Genomic DNA, 22,014 nt, shown 5'->3' with positions numbered 1-22,014 from the left:
TTTATTCTCCCATCCAGGTGCAGAAAAAGCCGGATCAAATTGATGCAGATCTCCTGACCAGTGCGCCAGAAGAGAACACAGGGCTGTGGGAGTCAATTATGAGGTATCCATTTCTGCCCTTCTTGACAAGTCAACCTGATAACATAACCTATATATAGTCGGCATAGCATTGTGTAACTTTAAAAAGTTTCACTATATATTTTTGTTAAAGCAATTTAGTCTTGTTTGCTGTATTTTTATCTTTTTGTTGAAGTGTTTTTAAAAGGAATTTGTCAACAAGGATTTGCTCCCCCATCTGAGAGCAGCATGATATAGGACCCTGATTCCAGCGATGTATCATTTACTAAGCTGCTTGCTGTTGATTTGATAAAACCACTGATTTATCTGCTGCAGATCTACCATTTTTTTAATGCTGAGCTTTATACAGGGTGTCACTAAAGTCTGGACACAGGAATTCTTATTAATAAAATTAAATTAATTAAAATTATAGTTAGCTATAATAGAATATTGCAAAGTGCATCAACCTTTGCAAATGATGGAAAAAATATAGAAGAAGTTATTTAATATTCCAATTGAATAAAATGTTGTTAATACAGTTCATTTCTTGAAAATATGTATTTTTGCCTAGGTGTCCCGACTTTAGGGACACCCGGTATAACCCCACTCACACCACTGATTGTCAGCTTTCTGTGTACACTATGCTTAGGCAGAAAACTGCCAATCAATGGGGGGCATGGTTAGACTACATGGCAGCAGGTTTACTAGTCCTCTAGTGATAATCTCCTGCTCATAAAATAGTAATTTTATAAAAACGACACTAAGCAGCCCAGTAAATGACACATCGCTGGAAATTGGGTTTCTGATCCTATATTATACTGATCTCAGATTAGGTAGAAAAAACTTGGCGACTGTTTCCCTTTAAAACATTGATAGTATGTCTGTCTTATATTGGTAAAATCTATTGACTCCCTTTAGAAAGATTCTATTTCAGAATAAGCTTCCATACACGTTACGTAAAAGCATTGTGAACCAGCTGATTTTGGTGTCAACAACCTGCCAATCATCATACAGCTGGAATTCAAATGCCTCATTCTTTTATTGGGAGATAAGCTACTGACCGTTCATGTATATGGTGGAATATGGAAAAGGAAAAGAAAAAAAACTTTTACATAATGCATCTAGTAGTGCTAGGCTAGGTAAAATAGGAGGCAGGTCACTGGACAATCAGTGAGCTGTCATAAGAGCATACAGATGAATATGGAAGCAGAGCACCAGATAGAGCGCCCCCCACAGGCCGCCCTAGAGCACAAGCATATCATTATTTCCAAACTGAAAGTAAAGATTACACAAGAACCACAGGACGGATTTCATCAACCAAGGTATCATATTAATCAGTGTAATGTCGCCCACCTGACAGTGTACGTAGATTACTGAGCACAGTGCTGCTGATGGGTGCGCTTTAAGTACAATGTATTTTGGAATAAAGTTCTTTTAGCTGCAAGGATTTGGTGAGTGCTGCCTTTCTGCGTTTCTGTGCATCGCATAACTGAGATGGGGTGCCAGGTGTTGGACTTACACCAATTTGATAGTGATGACCTATTTTAAAGATAGACCATCAAAATTAAAGTCTTGGAAGATTTTTATCAGAATTAGAAAACTTAGGATACATTGTCAATATCAGATAAGTGGAGGTCTGACACCAGGCACCCCAACCTATCAAGCTGATAGCAGGTTCCATGGGGGCTGGATGTACACAATGGACAGAGATGGAACACTATAGCTCCTTATACTGTTTAGTGGCCGTTCTCAGGTACTGCAGAGCAACTCCCATTTGCTTAAAGGGATTGTCCCACAAATAAAGTACATTTTAATCAATAGATCTTGGAATAATAATAACTTCCACAATTGGATGTGTTTAAAAAAATGTTCCTGTGCTGAGATAATCTTATAAATGTGACCCTGTCTGTATACTCTTTTACTTCCTCCTATACCCGGCAGCTGTGGTATGATCAGACCATGTTCCTGTACGGTCAGACAGCCATTACGCAGTACACATCAGGGGAACATTTATAAGTTTATCTCAGCATGGGAACATTTTTTTAAACACATCCAATTGTGGACATTTTTATTATTCCAAGATCTATTGATTAAAATCAACTTTAAAATTAATGTTGTTCATGGGTAAACCCCCTTAAGTAGGAACTGAGGGTCAGTACCCAAGAACAGACACTAAACCATGTATGGAGCTGTGATGTTCCAGCTATGTACCCTGACCACATCCTATGGCTAGGCTATCAATTTCAAAGTCCTGGCTAACCTCTTTAAGACTGATATAAAGAACTTTGATGTCTTTAAAAGTTGAGTGACTTAACAGTAATAAGATTTAGGCTTTATTGCCACACATAGAACTGTGTAATGCTTTGATCAGTTGTCTTATTACTTCTTTGCAGTATTAGCCCTTGTAGCTACGTCTATGGCAGTAATTCTTCCCCAGGTTATTGCATTTTGTGATGCCTCTGGTGGTGGTGTGACTGTGAGATTAAATAAATGCACTAAATAAATTGGAATTTGTGAAATATTTAGCAAAAAAAACAATCCACTAAGCCCTAGGTGAACATGAATATGCAAATATTTGAACTGTAATGAAAAGTCTCCATTTGGGGTATGAAATGTACTGCTTTACTTTTCCTTAGTTGTCAAGAAGTAGTTTAGTTTTAGCCCCGAATTCTTCCATTTCTCATCACTGCCTACTTTTCTGTAACCTTCAAGCCTCAGATTTACATTCCATAATTGTCTGATGAATAGCTTCATTGCTAACCATATTAATGTATTTCCTTTTATCAAGGGACGGGAAAGTTAACCTAGATGGAGCAGTTACTAGGATTTAGTATCTCTTATAAAGCATGTATCTGTTAACAATATATATTGTTGCTTGTTGTATCAAAAAGCCAAAATTAGTATTTTTATTGTTTTCTGTTTTTTATTGTTTTTTTTTGTGGGAATGTCACAAATTAATGTATTTAGACTATTTTAATAATAAGCAACTGATAAGAATTGTATTTTAACCCATATACAGTACAGACCAAAAGTTTGGACACACCTTCTCATTTAAAGATTTTTCTGTATTTTCATGATTATGAAAATTGTACATTCACACTGAAGGCATCAAAACTATGAATTAACACATGTGGAATTATATTCTTAACAAAAAAGTGTGAAACAACTGAAAATATGTCTTATATTCTAGGTTCTTCAAAGTAGCCACCTTTTGCTTTGATGACTGCTTTGTACACTCTTGCATTCTCTTGATGAGCTTCAAGAGGTAGTCACCAGAAATGGTCTTCCAACAATCTTGAAGGAGTTCCCAGAGATGCTTAGCACTTGTTGGCCCTTTTGCCTTCACTCTGCGGTCCAGCTCACCCCAAACCATCTCGATTGGGTTCAGGTCTGGTGACTGTGGAGGCCAGGTCATCTGGTGTAGCACCCCATCACTCTCCTTCTTGGTCAAATAGCCCTTACACAGCCTGGAGGTGTGTTTGGGGTCATTGTCCTGTTGAAAAATAAATGATGGTCCAACTAAACGCAAACCGGATGGAATAGCATGCCACTGCAAGATGCTGTGGTAGCCATGCTGGTTCAGTATGCCTTCAATTTTGAATAAATCCCCAACAGTGTCACCAGCAAAGCACCTCCTCCTCCATGCTTCACGGTGGGAACCAGGCATGTAGAGTCCATCCGTTCACCTTTTCTGCGTCGCACAAAGACACGGTGGTTGGAACCAAAGATCTCAAATTTGGACTCATCAGACCAAAGCACAGATTTCCACTGGTCTAATGTCCATTCCTTGTGTTCTTTAGCCCAAACAAGTCTCTTCTGCTGGTTGCCTGTCCTTAGCAGTGGTTTCCTAGCAACTATTTTACCATGAAGGCCTGCTGCACAAAGTCTCCTCTTAACAGTTGTTGAAGAGATGTGTCTGCTGCTAGAACTCTGTGTGGCATTGACCTGGTCTCTAATCTGAGTTGCTGTTAACCTGCCATATCTGAGGCTGATGACTCAGATAAACTTATCAGAAGCAGAGGTGACTCTTGGTCTTCCTTTCCTGGGGCGGTCCTCATGTGAGCCAGTTTCTTTGTAGCGCTTGATGGTTTTTGCAACTGCACTTGGGGACACTTTCAAAGTTTGCCCAATTTTTCAGACTGACTGACCTTCATTTCTTAAAGTAATGATGGCCACTCGTTTTTCTTTACTTAGCTGCTTTTTTCTTGCCATAATACAAATTCTAACAGTCTATTCAGTAGGACTATCAGCTGTGTATCCACCAGACTTCTGCACAACACAACTGATGGTCCCAACCCCATTTATAAGGCAAGAAATCCCACTTATTAAACCTGACAGGGCACACATGTGAAGTGAAAACCATTTCCGGTGACTACCTCTTGAAGCTTATCAAGAGAATGCCAAGAGTGTGCAAAGTAGTCATCCAAGCAAAAGGTGGCTACTTTGAAGAACCTAGAATATAAGACATATCTTCAGTAGTTTCACACTTTTTTGTTAAGTATATAATTCCACATGTGTTAATTCATAGTTTTGATGCCTTCAGTGTGAATGTACATTTTTCATAGTCATGAAAATACAGAAAGATCTTTAAATGAGAAGGTGTGTCCAAACTTTTGGTCTGTACTGTATTACCCACCTAACCGATCACACCCCCTCCCACCCCCAAAAATGGTATGACTATCCAAATTCAGGAAGACAAAAAAAAACTAATAACTATTAATTTGTACAGTATGTAAAGAAGCTCACTGTGGCTTAATCAGAAAGTCATTGTCATACTGCAATCTGTCATGACTCTATTCAGTCTAGCTCCCCAACCTTTTGTATCTCAATTAACACTTTTCAGTATAACAGATGGTGTTGTGCCACACTGAGTATTAACTAAAGATATTAAAAATATCACCATACTAAATTACTCTAAGTATAGTAATAATTGGAAGTGACATTGTTTATGACCTCTAAGTTGCTAGAAGAGTAGACCAGCCACCAGCTGGAGAACCACAGGCATGGGAACATGAGTCACATGTGGCTTCTGGAGACATTGGTTAGGTACCTTGTTCAATAAGTTATAAATCCATAAGTTGAGATAAAAGGGCTTCTTAAATGGAACCTGTCACCATGAAAATGCAGTCACATCTGTAGGCTTAATCTTACTGGGAGCTGAGCTGGTTGATATATAGCTTTATGAGAACAGATTCGTATAACCTGTGATTTACTCCTCTGCTCTTTCTGGGATTTTCAGTCCAGTGGGCAGTCCTATCAGTGACTGACAGCTTCCTTTCTTTAAAGGGGTATTCCCATCTCCAAAATCCTATCCCAATATGTAGTAGGTGTAATAATAATAATGTTAGCAAATACCTACTATTAGAAATGTAGTATAGTATTTTTGATTGGCTATGTCTCTTTCCTCATGTGCAGGCATTGCAGGACCTTAGGTCCGCCCACTGGACTGAAAATCCTGGAAAAAGGAAAGATTAAAACACAGGTTATACTGAATCTTTTCTCCCAAAACTACAGTGTATATAATCTAGTCCGCTCGCCCTTCTCTTTAACATGCTGCCTGCTGATTGGATTGCATATTCACGGTGACAGGTTCCCTTTAACATAACACACAATGTAATACTTAAACTTCATAGGAAACCCTACCACAATGCATCATTTATTAGCAGGTTCTACTGATTTTATAAATGTTATAGAGCAGTACTGAGACTATCGTTGCCGCAGCTAAAACATTTCTAGGCTACTTTTAAGGGAGGGAGTTGGTGTCTTCGGCCCCTCTCTTAGAGCATCTATCTGCTTTGACAAAAGGAATTTTTCATGGTGGAAATGAACATGATTTTAATGCTTGTAGAAAGTCATGGATATTTCACCTGATATAGGTGGCAACAGGTCTGTGAGGCCACCCAAATATCTGCTCCACCTTGAAGAGTTGCAATATGTTCCTGGTTCCTCAAATTAACAATAATGACTTATATTGTACTTTTCTCACGCAATGGATTGAAAGCGGGAATTTTTGTGGAGAGCCTTAGAGTGGACAGTGGCTGCCATCTATGCTCATCCCTCCATAGCCTCTACAGTCGATTTCATATGAAGCCAGGCGTGTGAGTGGAAGCAGGAGTACACAGAGAAAACCCACCCAAACACAGAGTAAACATACATACTCAATGCGGATACTCAGATTAGAATCCAGGACCCCAGATATATAAGGCAACTATGCCAAGCACTGAGACACCGTGCTGCCCGTGCTTAAAGAGGTTTTCCCACAAACAAAGTTCATATTAATCAATAGATTTTTGAATAATGATAATAATTTCCACAATTGGATATGCTTTAAAAAATGTTTTTGTGCTGAGATAATCTTATACACGTGCCCCTACTGTGTAATGGCTGTCTGACCGTACAGGGACATGGTCTGATCATACCACATCTCCTGGGCAGAGGAGGAAGCAAAAGAGTATACAGACATCTCAGCAGGGGATCACAGGTGCTGCTGTCTGTGAAGGAAAACATTTCCCTGCCTGTTTTAATCAATGTTTTTCCTCAAAGAAAGAATCAGCAGCGATCCCCTGCTGTAATGTCTGTATCCTCTTTTGCTTCCTCCTCTGCCCAGGAGCTGTGGTACAGTATGATCAGACCATGTTCCTGCACGGTCAGACACAGCCATTACACAGTACACAGCAGGGGCACATTTATAAGATTATCTCAGCACAGGAACATATTTTTTAAACACAACCAATTGTTGAACTTTTTATTATTCAAACATCTACTGATTAAAATGAACTTTGTGAGAAAACCCCTTTAAAAGCTTCTGCATTGGTATTATGAATTGTTTTAGTTTTTCTAGTTTGATCCCTTATGTATGAATATTATCTTTTCAGGATAAATACTTAGACATAAAAACAATTTGGCCATATCCGTAATCTTAATATTTTCAGTATATTTTCTGCCATGGCTCCCTGGTAAACTCTATGAATAACACCTCTTAGGCTGGAAGGCAAAGCATATGTAAATCTGTCTACTATCCCTCCCTATGTTTCATTAGCTGCCTGCTAGGAGCCTTTCCATCCTTTAATCATATAATTGTAGAGGCATACTGTATTAATTTTATGATGTCCTCTCCTTGGACTTCTCTGTGTGTCATTTGGATTAAGAAAGCATTAGTACAAGTGCTCTTAGGCATGTGAGTTACGTTTCACTATGATTAATTAGTTTAACTGAAAAGACTGTTCCATTCTGCTGGCTATGGAAATCCACCACCATATTTGTGTCTCACACGGTGTTAGCTAGCCTCCCTGTGTAATGATTACTCTGCATTATGGAAAATGCTGAGAATATATAGAAACCACCCATCCCTGCACTCTGCAGGCAGCAGCATTGGTTCCAAATGGTAAATTTACTAGCTTCTTTTATAATGCAGGTAACAATATTAAAAAAGGAAATAGCCAAGCAATGTTTATAGTATAGCATCTGATATGCTGAACTAACTAATCTGTATTAAAAGTGTATAACTAGTTTAAAAGTAATCTGTCACCATATTTTTTGCCACCTAATCTAAGAGCAGCATAATGTAGAGACAGAGACCCTGATTCCAGTAATGTGTCACTTACTGGGCTGCTTGCTGCAGTTTTGATATCAAACTTCTTCATCAGGGGGTTCCATCAGGACAGTTGGGTTCCATCTGGACAGTTGGGTTCCGTCAGGACAGTTGGGTTCCGTCAGGACAGATGGGTTCCGTCAGGACAGATGGGTTCCGTCAGGCCAGTTGGGTTCCGTCAGGCCAGTTGGGTTCCGTCAGGCCAGTTGGGTTCCGTCAGGACAGATGGGTTCCGTCAGGCCAGTTGGGTTCCGTCAGGACAGTTGGGTTCCGTCAGTACAGTTGGGTTCCGTCAGTACAGTTGGGTTCCGTCAGGACAGATGGGTTCCGTCAGGACAGTTGGGTTCCATCAGGACAGAAGGGTTCCATCAGGACAGATTGGTTCCAGGCGGAATCTACCTGAAAAACAGTGTGTGCACATACTCTAAGATATCAATGAGTTCATCTTTTACTTTGCTACATGTGCATACAAATGGTTTAGTTGAGGGGTGAATCAAGCTTACTGATAAATCCCTCTTAAATTACTTCTGTGTTTTTATGTTTTTAGTCTGTGTCATTTACAATCTCTATACCGCATTAATTTTGGTAAAGGGTCGAGTAGTGGGGAGACATGCATTATGGCTGCTCTTTACTTCCTCCCTGCTGATGTCAACCAAGGTGGGGGGGGGGACAGAGAGAACTAGAATAACTTGAGTATCTTATGCAAATCGGAATTGACCAGTTGTTTGTCTGTCTATAGAGGGAGCCTGTCAGTTTCTAAAGTCATGTTATTATATCAGCCTTTATAGTCATTAAAGCAGTGTTAAGTGAAAGGGAGGAAAATCATAACACCTGTAATGTGGAAAAGCAAATCTGTAGAAAGTGTGACCATGACCGGGTTCCAGCTTTTTTATCTGTAAGATGGCAGGCAACAATAAACTCCTGCTCATAAACCTGGAAGAACGAGAGGTCTGTAGGAAGTTCTCCTTTAAACAGGTATCCTCTGTGTATAGCAGCCAGCACTGCTTGTTACTGTGGACAATGAATTGGGTTTCACTTTTGGGGTTTGCTTATTAGTCCAGTTCTAACAAGCATTTTATTAGCAGAGAGCACATCATTCTCAATATATTTCTGATGTTGTGACAATGCCTCATATAAACAAACCTGAAAATCGCAGCCACTAATTTCTTTTATAGAAAACATTGAATAGTTTGAAACTTGACTATTTAATTCCTTGTCTTTAACCACAGTAAACCTTACACTTTTGTTCAGCTTTACAGGAGCAACAAATATGGAATCAAAAGAAAAAAAATCAGACGTCCTAAATATTTTCTCTGTTGCATCTGGGCATCTATATGAGCGCTTCCTACGGTGAGGATACAATTTCAGAAACATGTATATTATTTCATCAGTATAAAATGTAAAAAGAACATTTAGTTTTTTTCAATTTGTTTTCCTATTAGTCATTAGCTTGCTATATTTTTTTCCCCTCAATGCTTTTCATAACCGTTTTGATATAAGCCCAATCTTACTGCAATATTTTATGATATTGTTGTATTTTTATATTTTATTTTTCATTGAAACCTCTAATACTCATTGGAACACCACCGGAAAAGGAAACTTCTTGAAACCAGTTTGTAGTACACATCTACCCAGTTTTACAGACACTCATACATCTGCTAAATATGTCATTTTTACCCCTTTACAACCAGACTATTTTCCTTTTCTTACGCCTATGTTTTTCCTCCAATTGTTTGAAAATCCATACTTTTTTTATTTTTCTGTCAATAGCATATTAGGGTCTGCTCTTAATACTACTTAATAGTAGTCGTATATTAAAATCAATTGTGTCATTTACAAAGTACTGGAAAGGAGAAAAAAAATTCCAAGGGCTGTGAAATCGAGAGAAAAAAAGCTGCAGTTCCACCATTGTTTTGTTTCACAGCGTTCATTGTGTGGTGAAAATGAGCTGGAAATATGATTCAACAAGTCAATATGATTATAGTGATAGCAAGCTTGTAAAGTTTTCTTTTTCATTTAACTAGTGAAAAATTATTCAGTTTTGTTAGAAAAAAATTTTTTGGCTTGTCACCATTTTCCATTATTTTTTTTGTCAATGGACTTGTATGAGGATTTGGGGGATTTTTGTGGCCAGGTGACATTTTTGTTGGTCCTTAACTATGTAGATAGAAAACTGTGATCTTTTTATTGCAATTTAGGGAGGTGTGGCAACAAAAAACCCTGCATATCTTTCCTCATTACGGCATTTACCGTTTGAGTAAATTAATTTTACATTTTGATAGATGGTATATTTGTGGACATGGAGATGCCAATTATGTTTATTTTTACTTTTTTATTATTGAGGGGTAAATAAATGGGTGATTTAAAATAGGACTTTTTTTTTTTTTTTTACACAAACTGTGTTTCACAGGAAAACAAATATGGCAGCCATCAGGACTTTCAGCAAGCCCCTTTCTGCAATGACAACCCATTGCCCCCAGCTCCAGCCTATGGTTGCTGCTGTTAAAGCAAGATCCTGGCTGTGTATCACAGTTGGCATCTTCCGGTGTAGTGCAGGTTCAGCTCCTTAGCTCGCTCCATACATTGGCATATGGCGTTCATATATCAGGAAGGGAGTTAAGGCAAGGTTTTTTTGCTCATTAAAAAATAAAATAAAAAAGCTTGGCATCGACCAATCCACTTTTGTATAGGGTTTTTAAAATGCATATGGTGACAAAGTTTGATTATATACATATTTCTGCATTTCTCATAGGACAACATACTGTACTTAATCAAACTTTACAAAACACATGTACATAGTTACCATTGACATCTCCACAGTGTTCATATATATTCATATATATACGGTACAGAGCAAAAGTTTGGACACACCTTCTCATTTAAAAATTTTTCTGTATTTTCATGACTTTGAAAATTGTACATTCACACTGAAGGCATAAAAACTATGAATTAACACATGTGGAATTATATACTTTTGGGTATTTTCTGTCATAAAGGCCCCTCAAAGTCACTTCAAATAAGATGTAGTCCCTAAAAAAATGTTTTTGTAAATTTTGTTGGAAAATGAGAAATCACTGGTCAACTTTTTGGTTCCAAAATTGTGCTGATGTAAAGTAGACATGTGGGAAATGTTATTTATTAACTATTTTGTGTGACATATCTCTCTGATTTAAGGGCATGAAAATTCAAAGTTTGAAAATTGCAAAATTTTCAAAATTTTAGCCAAATTTCCGATTTTTTCACAAATAAACGCAAGTGATATCAATATGTCATGAAAAAACAATCTCAGAATCAGGGGAATCCATTGAAGCGTTCCAGAGTAATTATTTCATAAAGTGACAGAGGTCAGAATTGAAAAAATTGGCCTGGTCACGAAGGCAAAAACAGGCTCTGGCGCGAAGTGGTTAATAGCAGCTCAGATTAGAGACCAGGTCAATGCCACACAGAGTTCTAGCAGCAAACACATCTCTTCAACAACTGTTAAGAGGAGACTTTGTGCAGCAGGCCTTCATGGTAAAATAGCTGCTAGGAAACCACTGCTAAGGACAGGCAACAAGCAGAAGGGACTTGTTTGGGCTAAAGAACACAAGGAATGGACAATAGACCAGTGGAAATCTGTGCTTTGGTCTGATGAGTCCAAATTTGAGATCTTTGGTTCCAACCACCGTGTCTTTGTGCGACGCAGAAAAGGTGAACGGATGGACTCTACATGCCTGGTTCCCACCGTGAAGCATGGAGGAGGAGGTGTGATGGTGTGGGGGTGCTTTGCTGGTGACACTGTTGGGGATTTATTAAAAATTGAAGGCATACTGAACCAGTATGGCTACCACAGCATCTTGCAGCGGCATGCTATTCCATCCGGTTTGCGTTTAGTTGGACCATCATTTATTTTTCAACAGGACAATGACCCCAAACACACCTCCAGGCTGTGTAAGGGCTATTTTACCAAGTAGGAGAGTGATGGGGTGCTACGCCAGATGACCTGGCCTCCACAGTCACCAGACCTGAACCCAATCGAGATGGTTTGGGGTGAGCTGGACCGCAGAGTGAAGGCAAAAGGACCAACAAGTGCTAAGCATCTCTGGGAACTCCTTCAAGATTGTTGGAAGACCATTTCCGGTGACTACCTCTTGAAGCTCATCAAGAGAATGCCAAGAGTGTGCAAAGCAGTCATCAAAGCAAAAGGTGGCTACTTTGAAGAACCTAGAATATAAGACATATTTTCAGTTATTTCACACTTTTTTGTTAAGTATATAATTCCACATGTGTTAATTCATAGTTTTGATGCCTTCAGTGTGAATGTACAATTTTCATAGTCATGAAAATACAGAAAAATCTTTAAATGAGAAGGTGTGTCCAAACTTTTGGTCTGTACTGTATATTTATATATATATTAGTATATTATGGCTTTCTTCCCTTTTCTGCATGATATGACTCTTGGGAGTCAGCATGTTTGAGGATACATTGGATATGGACTGCACTATGTTATGAATTTATTACCCTGCACAAGTTAGCTACAAGTGAGATGCACAAATGAATCTGAAATTCCAAAATTGAAGAGCAGCATAGTGATAAGTAGGAAAAGTAATAACATAAAGATAATGTCTTGCTAACTACCTCAAAACATCTATCAGGACTTGGCAACAAGAAAACAGTCAAGTGATAAGGGACTTTATAATAGTAGACCCCCTTAGAATGGTTGTCTGGGATTGTGAAAAAAAAAATGAGTAACTGCTAGAAATGTAATAAAAAATAAAATGCCTGTTTAATCCTCGGCAGCGCCAGCTCTGGCTCTCCAGTGCTCTCTGCCAGTCATGGTTTATTGCTGTACATACATGTAGTGACAGCAGCCAGTTACTGGTCTCATCAGTTTTGCCGACATGTATGTTGTGAGACCACTGAGTTTTAAGTGATTGGCAGCAGGAATCACTTGGATGTACATATTTTACCAATGGAAAGTAAATCAAAGGCTTCCCGAATTGGTGAGTTGTTTCTATTATACCTTTTCTCTGATTGTTCGTCACCTGGTTTTGGCCCCCACTCCTGAGAAAAAATACTGACCAAATACTGATAGTGGGGCTGTGGCCTAAGGCTTCAGCCCCACTATCAGTATTTGGTCAGTATTTTACATCAGTATTTGTAAGCCAAAACCAGGAGTGGGTGAAAAATGCAGAAGTGGTGACGTGTTTCTATTTATTTATTTATTTGACTTGCTTATATAGTGCCATTAATTCCGCAGCACTTTACAGACATTATCGGCACTGTCCCCATTGGAGCTCACAATCTACATTCCCTATCAGTATGTCTTTGGAGTGTGGGAGGAAACCAGAGAACCCAGAGGAAACCCATACAAACTCCTTGCAGATGTTGTCTTTGGTGGGATTATACACTGCTCAAAAAAATAAAGGGAACACTTAAACAACAGAATATAACTCAAAGTAAATCAAACTTCTGTGAAATCAAACTGTCCACTTAGGAAGCAACACTGATTGACAATCAATTTCACATGCTGTTGTGCAAATGGAATAGACAATAGATGGGAATTATTGGCAATTATCAAGACACCCTCAATAAAGGAGTGGTTCTGCAGGTAGGGACCACATCTCAGTACCAATGCTTTCTGGCTGATGTTTTGGTCACTTTTGAATGTTGGTTGTGCTGTCACACTTGTGGTAGCATGAGACGGACTCTACAGCACACAGAAGTTGCTCAGGTAGTGCAGCTCATCCAGGATGGCACATCAACGCGAGCTGTGGCAAGAAGGTTTGCTGTGTCTATCAGTGTAGTGTCCAGAGGCTGGAAGCGCTACCAGGAAACAGGCCAGTACACCAGGAGACGTGGAGGGGGCCATAGGAGGGCAACAACCCAGCAACAGGACCGCTACCTCCGCCTTTGTGCAAGGAGGAACAGGAGGAGCACTGCCAGAGCCCTGCAAAATGACCGCAAATGTGCATGTGTCTGCACAAACGGTTAGAAACCGACTCCATGAGGGTGGTATGAGGGCCCGACATCCACAGATGGGGGTTTTGCTCACAGCCCAACACCGTGCAGGATGCTTGGCATTTGCCACAGAACACCAGGATTGGCAAAGTCGCCGCTGGCGCCCTGTGCTCTTCACAGATGAAAGCAGGTTCACACTGAGCACATGTGACAGACGTGACAGAGTCTGGAGACGCCGTGGAGAGCGATCTGCTGCCTGCAACATTCTTCAGCATGACCGGTTTGGCAGTGGGTCAGTAATGGTGTGGGGTGGCTTTTCTTTGGAGAGCCTCACAGCCCTCCATGTGCTCACCAGAGGTAGCCTGACTGCCATTAGGTACCGAGATGAAATCCTCAGACCCCTTGTGAGACCATATGATGGTGCGGTTGGCCCTGGGTTCCTCCTAATGCAGGACAATGCCAGACCTCATGTGGCTGGAGTGTATCAGCAGTTCCTGCAAGATGAAGGCATTGACGCTATGGACTGGCCTGTCCATTCCCCAGACCTGAATCCGATTGAGCACATCTGGGACATCATGTCTCACTCCATCTACCAACGTCACGTTGTACCACAGACTGTCTAGGAGTTGGCGGATGCTTTAGTCCAGGTCTGGGAGGAGATCCCACAGGAGACCATCCACAACCTCATCAGGAGCATGCCCAGGCATTGTAGGGAGGTCATACAGGCACGTGGAGGCCACACACAATACTGAGCCTCATTTTGACTTGTTTTAAGGACATTACAAAGTTGGATCAGCCTGCGGTGTGTTTTTCCACTTTAATTTTGGGGGTGACTCCAAATCCAGGCCTCCATTGGTTAATACATTTTATTTCCATTGATGATTTTTGTGTGATTTTGTTGTCAGCACATTCAATTTCGTACAGAACAAAGTATTCAATGAGAATATTTCATTCATTCAGATCTAGGATGTGTTATTTGAGTGTATGGTGACAGGGTTCCAGAGAGGCAATAATTGTGGTTTTATGAGCAAGTTCTGCATTTGAAAGCAAAATGGAGGCAAATGAAATGGAAGAGCCTTGGTACCATCGCAAAACTAAGGGTGCATCTATGCCTTTCCAGTAGATTTGCTAGTTTATCATACGAAACACACTATTATGTGAAGCAAAGACCATATATTCAGTCTGTAGTGGAGTTTATTTTCCAGACATTATTTCATGCTTCTCCTTATCTTAACACTAAATTAACAAATGGAGTGATAATATCTAATGATAACTAACTGAAATGAATATTTTGACACCTCTGCTTTGCAGTTTGTACAATCTCCACCAAAACTAGAAAGATGTGCTAAAAGGCTTGATGATGAATAAAAAAAAAGTGAGAGTAGAACATACACTATATGGACTAAAGTATTGGGACACCTACACATTACGTCTATAGGAACTTTTATTACATTCCATTCTAAATCCATAATATATGTGGTTATCCTCCCCCACCCCCTTGATTTACAGCTACACGAGCTTAGTCCCTTGTGGCAAGGCTTTCTACAAGATTTTGTACCACGTCTGTGGGAATTTATGCCCATTCATCCATTTGTGAGGTCAGACACTGAGAAAGCCTGGTATTTAATCTCCGTTCTAGTCATTTTATTGGTGTTCAATGGGTTTGAAGTCAGGTCTCTGTGCAGCCAGTCAATTTGTTCCATTCCAATCTCAACCAACCATGCCTTTATGGAGCTTTGTGCAATGGGGCAAAGTCATTCAGGAACCCGGAAGGACCTTCACCAAATTGTTTCTACAAAGTTGAAAGCCAATGGTCAAAATGTTTGGTATGCTGAAGCATTAAGAATTCCTTTCACTAGACTTTCTCTCTGCGAGTGGCTTTTGTTTATCGTCCTCTGGGCCCCTCCTGTCAGTTCCTCTATCACTTTGCCACTTGGCTTCCAGACTGGCTTCCAGTCTTTCTGTCCTGTGACATCCCCACTCTCATAATGGGGTAATTTAACATCCCTATTGATGATCCTCTCTCTCCATTTTCCTCTCATCTTTTATCTCTAACCTCCTCTCTTGGCCTTTCACAACTTACTAACGCTCTTACACATGAAGACGGGAATACGCTGGACCTGGTCTTTTCCAAGCTCTGCTCAATGGATGATTTTACAAACTCCCCTCTCCTGCTCTCTGACCACAACCTTTTTTTTTACTCCATGTCAAGAACGGTCACCCCAGTCAGGACACCCCCACGTATCACACTTATAAGAATATACAGTTGTGCTCAAAAGTTTACATACCCTGGCAGAATTTTTGCTTTCTTGGCCTTGTTTTAGAGAATATGAATGATAACAAAAAAAACGGTTTCTCCACTCATGGTTATTGGTTGGGTGAAGCCAATTATTGTCAAACTACTGTGTTTTCTCTTTTTAAATCTTAATGATGACCAAAAACATCCAAACGACCCTGATCAAAAGTTCACATACCCTGGTGATTTTGGCCTGATAACATGCTCAGAATTTGAATGCTTTTGAATGGCTACTAAAGTTAACATCCTCACGTGTGACCTGTTTGCTTGTAATCTGTGTGTGTGCATAAAAGCTGAGTGAGTTTCTGGGATCCAGACAGACTCTTGCATCTTTCATCTAGCCACTGCCGATTCTGGATTGTGAGTCATGGGGAAAGCAAAAGAATTGTCAACGGATCTACGGGAAAAGGTAGTTGAACACACACACACACAGGAAAGGGAAACAAAAAGATATCCAAGGAATTGAGAATGCCAGTGAGCAGCGTTCAAACTGTGATTAACAAATGAAAAATCAGGGGCTCTGTAAAAACCAAACCACGATCAGGTAGACCAACAAAGATTTCGGCCACAACTGCCAGGAAAATTGTTAGCGTTGCAAAGAAAAACCCACAAATAACATCAGCTGAAATTCAGGACTCTCTGAAAACTAGCAGTGTGGCTGTTTTCAAGATGCACAATAAGGAGGCACTTGAAGAAAAATGGGCTGCATGGTCGAATCACCAGAATAAAGCCATTACTGCGCAAATGCCACAAAGTAGCTTTCCTAAAATATGCCAAACAGCACAGAAACAAGCTTCAAAACTTCTGGAACAAGGTAATTTGGAGTGATGAGACCAAAATTGAACTTTTTGGCCACAACCATAAACGTTATATTTGGAGAGAGGTCAACAAGGCCTATGATGAAAGGAACGTCATTCCTACTGTAAAGCACTGGGGTTGATCGCTGATGTTTTGGGGATGTGTGAGCTACAAAGGCACAGGAAACTTGGTAAAAGTTGAAGGACAGATGAATGCAGCACGTTATCAGCAAATACTGGAGGCAAATTTGCACTCATCAGCCCGGAAGCTGCGCATGGGACGTCATTGGACGTTCCAACATGACAACGATCCAAAACACAAGGCCAAGTCATTGGCTACAGCAGAACAAAGTGAAGGTTCTGGAGTGGCCATCTCAGTCTGCTGACCTCAATATCATTGAGCCACTCTGGGGAGATCTCAAGCTCACAGTTCATGCTAGACAGCCCAGGAATTTTTAGGACCTGGAAGCTTTTTGCCAAGAAGAATGGGCAGATTTACCATCTGAGAAAATAAAGAGCCTCATCCACAACTACCACAAAAGACTTCAAGCTGTCATTGATGTTAAAGGGTGCAATACACGGTATTAAGAACTAGGGTATGTGAACTTATGATCAGGGTCATTTGGATGTTTTTGGTTGTCATTAAGATTTAAAAAGAGAAAACACAGTAGTTTGACAATAAATGGCTTCACCCATCCAATAATCATGAGTGGAGAAAAATTTTTTTTTTGTTATCATTCATATTCTCTGAAACAAGGCCAAGAAAGCACAAATTCTACCGGGGTATGTAAACTTTTGAGCACATCTATACATCCCATTTATACCCATGAATTTATGAAGAATTTGAAGTCCTCATTGGCCCCAATATCCTCCCTCTCATGTCCTGATTCTAGCTCTGAAACATTATAAGGAAACACTACAAAGTGCCCTGGATAAAGTTGCACCTCCTAGACATAGAAGAACTCGGCACAGATACTGGCCATTCTGGCACACGCTGGAAACCTGTTGTCTCCAGCAGTGCTCCAGGTGCATCGAACGTCTGTGGAGAAAATCCAATTTGGCTGAAGATTTCATCCATTGATAAGTTTTTGCTTAAAACATACAACTCTGCCCTTCACCTCTCCAAACAAGCCTATTTCAACACCCTTAGCACCTCACTATCCAATAATCCTAAATGTCTCTTTGACACTTCTCGTTCCCTCCTCGGTCCAAGAGTGCAGGCCCGAACCCAGAACCTCAGTGCTGATAATCTAGCCAATTAATAAAAAAATTGACCATATTCGACAAGAAATTTTCTCCCAATCACCTAATATCATGCATTCTCTTCCGATCTCCACTTCATCTGGATAACTTTCTGTCTTTGAACCTGACACAGAAGAAGAAGTTACCAGGCCCCTCGCTTCTTCTCGCTCTACAACCTGCACAAGTTACCCTATTCCCTCACACTTCCTTCAGTCCCTTTCTCTTGGTCTCACCACTCACCTAACTAAAATATCTAATCTCTCTCTCTTATCTGGTATCTTTCCCTCCTCCTTCAAACACCAGCATACACCAGTTACGTAAAAGAACATTCCTCGACCAGAACTGCACTGCTGGCTAAAGAGCAGCCTCTAATCTCCCCTTCATCTTTAAAGTTCTGGAACGCTTGGTCCACTCCCATCTAATCCGCTGTCTCTCAGATAATGCTCTTCTTGACCCTCTACAATCCAGTTTCCGCTCCTTGCACTCTACTGAAACTGCCCATACTGAATTCTCTAATGACCTATTAAGAGCTAAATCTAATGACGCTGATGACTCTCCTGGATCTCTCTGCAGAATTTGACACTGTGGATCACTAGCTCCTCCTCACTAAGTTCGGTTCTATCAGGCTCAAGGATACTGCTCTCTTGGTTCTCCTCCTACCTCTCTGACCGCTCCTTCAATATATATTTTGCTGTCTCCTCTTCCTCACCTGTTCTCCTTACTGTTGGGGTTACTCAGGGTTCAGTCCTAGGTCTTCTCCTCTTCTCCCTATTTACTGCCCCTATTGGACAAACCATCAGTAAATTTGGTTTTTAGTGCCATCTCTATGCTGATGACACCCAATTATACACATCGTCTCCTGACATCACCCCTGCATTACTACAAAATACCAGTGATTGTCTTTTTGCTCTCTCTAACATCATGTCCTCCCTCTAGCTAAAGCCCCCTTCACACATCAGTTTTATATGTCCGTATGCGGCCCATTTTTAGAAAGCCGCAAATACGGACATACGCACACCCTTGTATTCAATCGGTGTGCGCATATGTCAGGTTTTTCACACAGACCTTGTATCTGTGTGAAAAACCTGCAGACATGTCAGGTTTTTTTTTGTGCAGCATGCACAGAATGCATGCTGCACATGCGCACATTGATGATACATGGATGACATCCATGAGTCATCAGCATAACACGTACCGGTGCCTGGGAATCGATGATACTGTTTGCAGGAAACTCTCATCATTGTTCCCTGCTTGCACTGCGATCAGCGCGAGCAAGGGACAATGTTGAGAGATGTAGGCAGGCCCCGCTGTCGACATCCTGTGTAAAATTAAGAATAAAATAAAAAAAGACAATATACCTCACCTGTCCGAAGTGGCAAGAATCCATGCTGTAATCAATCTCTGCGACATTTGCTCTTCAGCATGAACGCTGGCCTGATGCGAGCGTTCATGCTGAAGATTAGGGGAGATTGACCCTCTGCAGCGGGAGCAGGCACATGAACTGTGGTGACCTCAGTGAGATCATCCCAGTTCACTGTGAGAAATTTCTCACGGTGTTGTGCTGAGGTGACTGAGTTCAGCGCAGCGTGGAACACCATGGATTCTTGCCATGTCCGACAGGTGAGGCATATGGTTGTATTTTGTTTTATTTTTTTCATAGGGAACATTGGCTTCAGAGGATTAGGCATTACGAGAGCATAACTGTGTTGTTGTTGTTTTTTAAATATATGTGTAAAACAAGGTCTGGACTTTTATTTCAAATAAAGAAATTTTTACAGACCGTGTCTTTATTTACTGAATTTAACTATGGGGTCAGTAATGGGGGGCGTCTTATAGACGCCTCTACATTACTAACCTGGGTTTCATGTCAGCTGCCAATACAAGGCTGACATGAACCCCAACTCTATTAACACACTTGCCACCGCATCAGGGCAAGTGGGAAGAGCGCAGCTAAGCGCAAGAATTGATGCATCTTATTGATGAGCCATTTCTGGGCCGCTGAGGGCTGATATTATTAGCCTCGGAGGACGGCAGGATGGCCCCTCCTCTGGCTATTAATATCCGCTAACAGCTGTCTGTTTAGCCTATGCTGGTTAGGTTTTATAGGGGAACCCTACATCAATTTTTTCTGGAGTCCCCCTGTAATCTAGCCAGTAAACGCTAAGCAAACAGTTGTGGGCTGTTAGTAATAGCCAGGGAACATTTTTAGCTAATGACCCCTTCCCTGGCTAGTCATATCAGTCCCCAATGGTCGGATTTCCCTCTGCTGGTTATGAAAATGACGCAAGAGCCCACACCATTTTTTTTATAAAATTTTTCATTTTACCAGTACGCTATGCCCAGCTCATGCTTCTGGAGACATGTACATGTAAATTAGGCGGGCCCTCGTCGCTACAGAAATGCCAAACATGTGGTCACTAACTACGGTTTAGACACACTGTGGGGCATTTGGATTTGGGAGCGCAGAATTTCTTTTAGTGGGCAAGGGCCATTTCGCTTTTCCATAGCCTTTGTGGTACCGGTAATGTGGAAGCCCCCTATATTTCCGTTAACGGATGACAGACTTGAGTGGAGACTTGTTTTTATTGTGATCCAAAATGTTATTTAAAATGTTCCCATTTATCCGGCGCTGCGCACTGATATCGGGGTTTCCATTTAAATTTCCAAGTGACGTAATTCAGATGAAACCCCGCGGGATCGTTTCACTATAATGGGGCAGCAGAGTTACTCTGGACTCCGTCTGTTCAGCGGTGTCCTTTTTTTCAGAGGTGCACAAAACTCTGGCCGACGCCACTTGTATACACGCCTAATAAGAAAACGGACACTGACGGATTATAGGCCAGACAGCGTCCACAGTCTGCCTCATTATAGGGGTTTTATCTGAATCACGTATTTCAGAGATTTACACGGAAACCCCGGTGCAAGTGCTCAGAGCGCAGAATAAATGTAAGCCGAGCCTTACTACAATCTTTGGGAGGCTGAGTGCATAAAGCAACAGCAGGTGAACAAGTGGTTTTATTTATTTTTTTTACACTGTTCCTCGTGCAGTATAAGTGATTAGACGACTTTATTCTTCGGGTCGGTGCAATTACAGCGATACCAGATTTATATCGGGTTTTTATGTTTGGCTGCTGTCACACACTAAAAGACACTTTCTTTTTGCAAGAACTAGTTTTGCATCACCATATTTTGAGAGCTATAATTTTTCCATATTTCTTCCGATAGTCATGTGAGGGCTTGTTTTTTGTGGCGTTGATGCTTTTATTGGTACCATTTTTCAGGCATATGACGTTTTTTGATCGCTTTCAATTCTGAATTTTGGGAGGCAGAATAAACAATAATCAACAATTCAGGAATTGTTTTTTAGGGTTTTATGCCGTTCCGCGTGTGGTAAAATTGATAAGACAACTTTATTCTTCGGGTCAGTACATTTACAGCAATACTACATTTATATAGTTTTATGTTATGGCGCTTTTAAACAATAAAAACTATTTTGTAGAAAAAAGTAATTATTTTTGCATCGCTATAACTTTTTTATTTTTAGGCTGCTGGAGCTGTATGGCAGCTTGTTTTTTTGTGGGACAAGATGATTGTTTCAGCGATACAATTTTTATTTACATCTTTTTGATCGGTTTTTATTCCACTTTTTGTTTGGTGTTCTGATAAAGCATAGTTTTTTACTCGTTTTTTATTTATTTATTTTATGGTGTTCACTAAAGGGGCTAACTAGTGGGACAGTTTTATAGGTTGAGTCGTTCTGGACACGGCGATACCAAATATGTGTACTTTTATTGTTTTTTTTTTTTCTTATTTCATAATAAAAAATATAAAAATATATTGTACCCATAAATAAATATAATTTATTATTTTGTGATTTTCTTTAAAAAATATTTTTACAACTTCTTTTCACTTTTTTTATTTTTTTTTACCTTTTTAATTTGTCCCACTATGTACACTTTCTGCAGGCTGATAGCTATTATAAGGCATAGCATATCAGGAGCAATGTTATACCTTATAACTGTCAGTCCTGCAGACACAAGTTAGTTAGATCATGCACTGCGCATGATCTAACTACCTTGCTAGTGCCTAGT

At 40.3% G+C, this 22,014-nt stretch overlaps 1 protein-coding gene across 1 annotated transcript in view; it reads left to right on the top strand.

Annotated features, from left to right (window-relative positions):
• UGGT2 (UDP-glucose glycoprotein glucosyltransferase 2) overlaps window positions 1-22,014 on the top strand; it is a 399,382-nt gene that overhangs the window by 354,769 nt on the left and 22,599 nt on the right. Inside the window, exons 31-32 of the mRNA XM_073664152.1 lie at window positions 18-103; window positions 8,900-8,998. Of these exons, the coding sequence (XP_073520253.1) occupies window positions 18-103; window positions 8,900-8,998 (185 nt within the window). The remainder of the gene's footprint in view (window positions 1-17; window positions 104-8,899; window positions 8,999-22,014) is intronic.

This window comes from Phyllobates terribilis, unplaced genomic scaffold (assembly GCF_046119375.1).
Source record: "Phyllobates terribilis strain yellow unplaced genomic scaffold, ASM4611937v1 Scaffold_2__4_contigs__length_985480577, whole genome shotgun sequence".
Taxonomy (NCBI): domain Eukaryota; kingdom Metazoa; phylum Chordata; class Amphibia; order Anura; family Dendrobatidae; genus Phyllobates; species Phyllobates terribilis.
The sequence above is the reverse complement of the archived record's forward strand: the minus strand, read 5'-3'. Positions and strand labels throughout refer to the sequence as shown.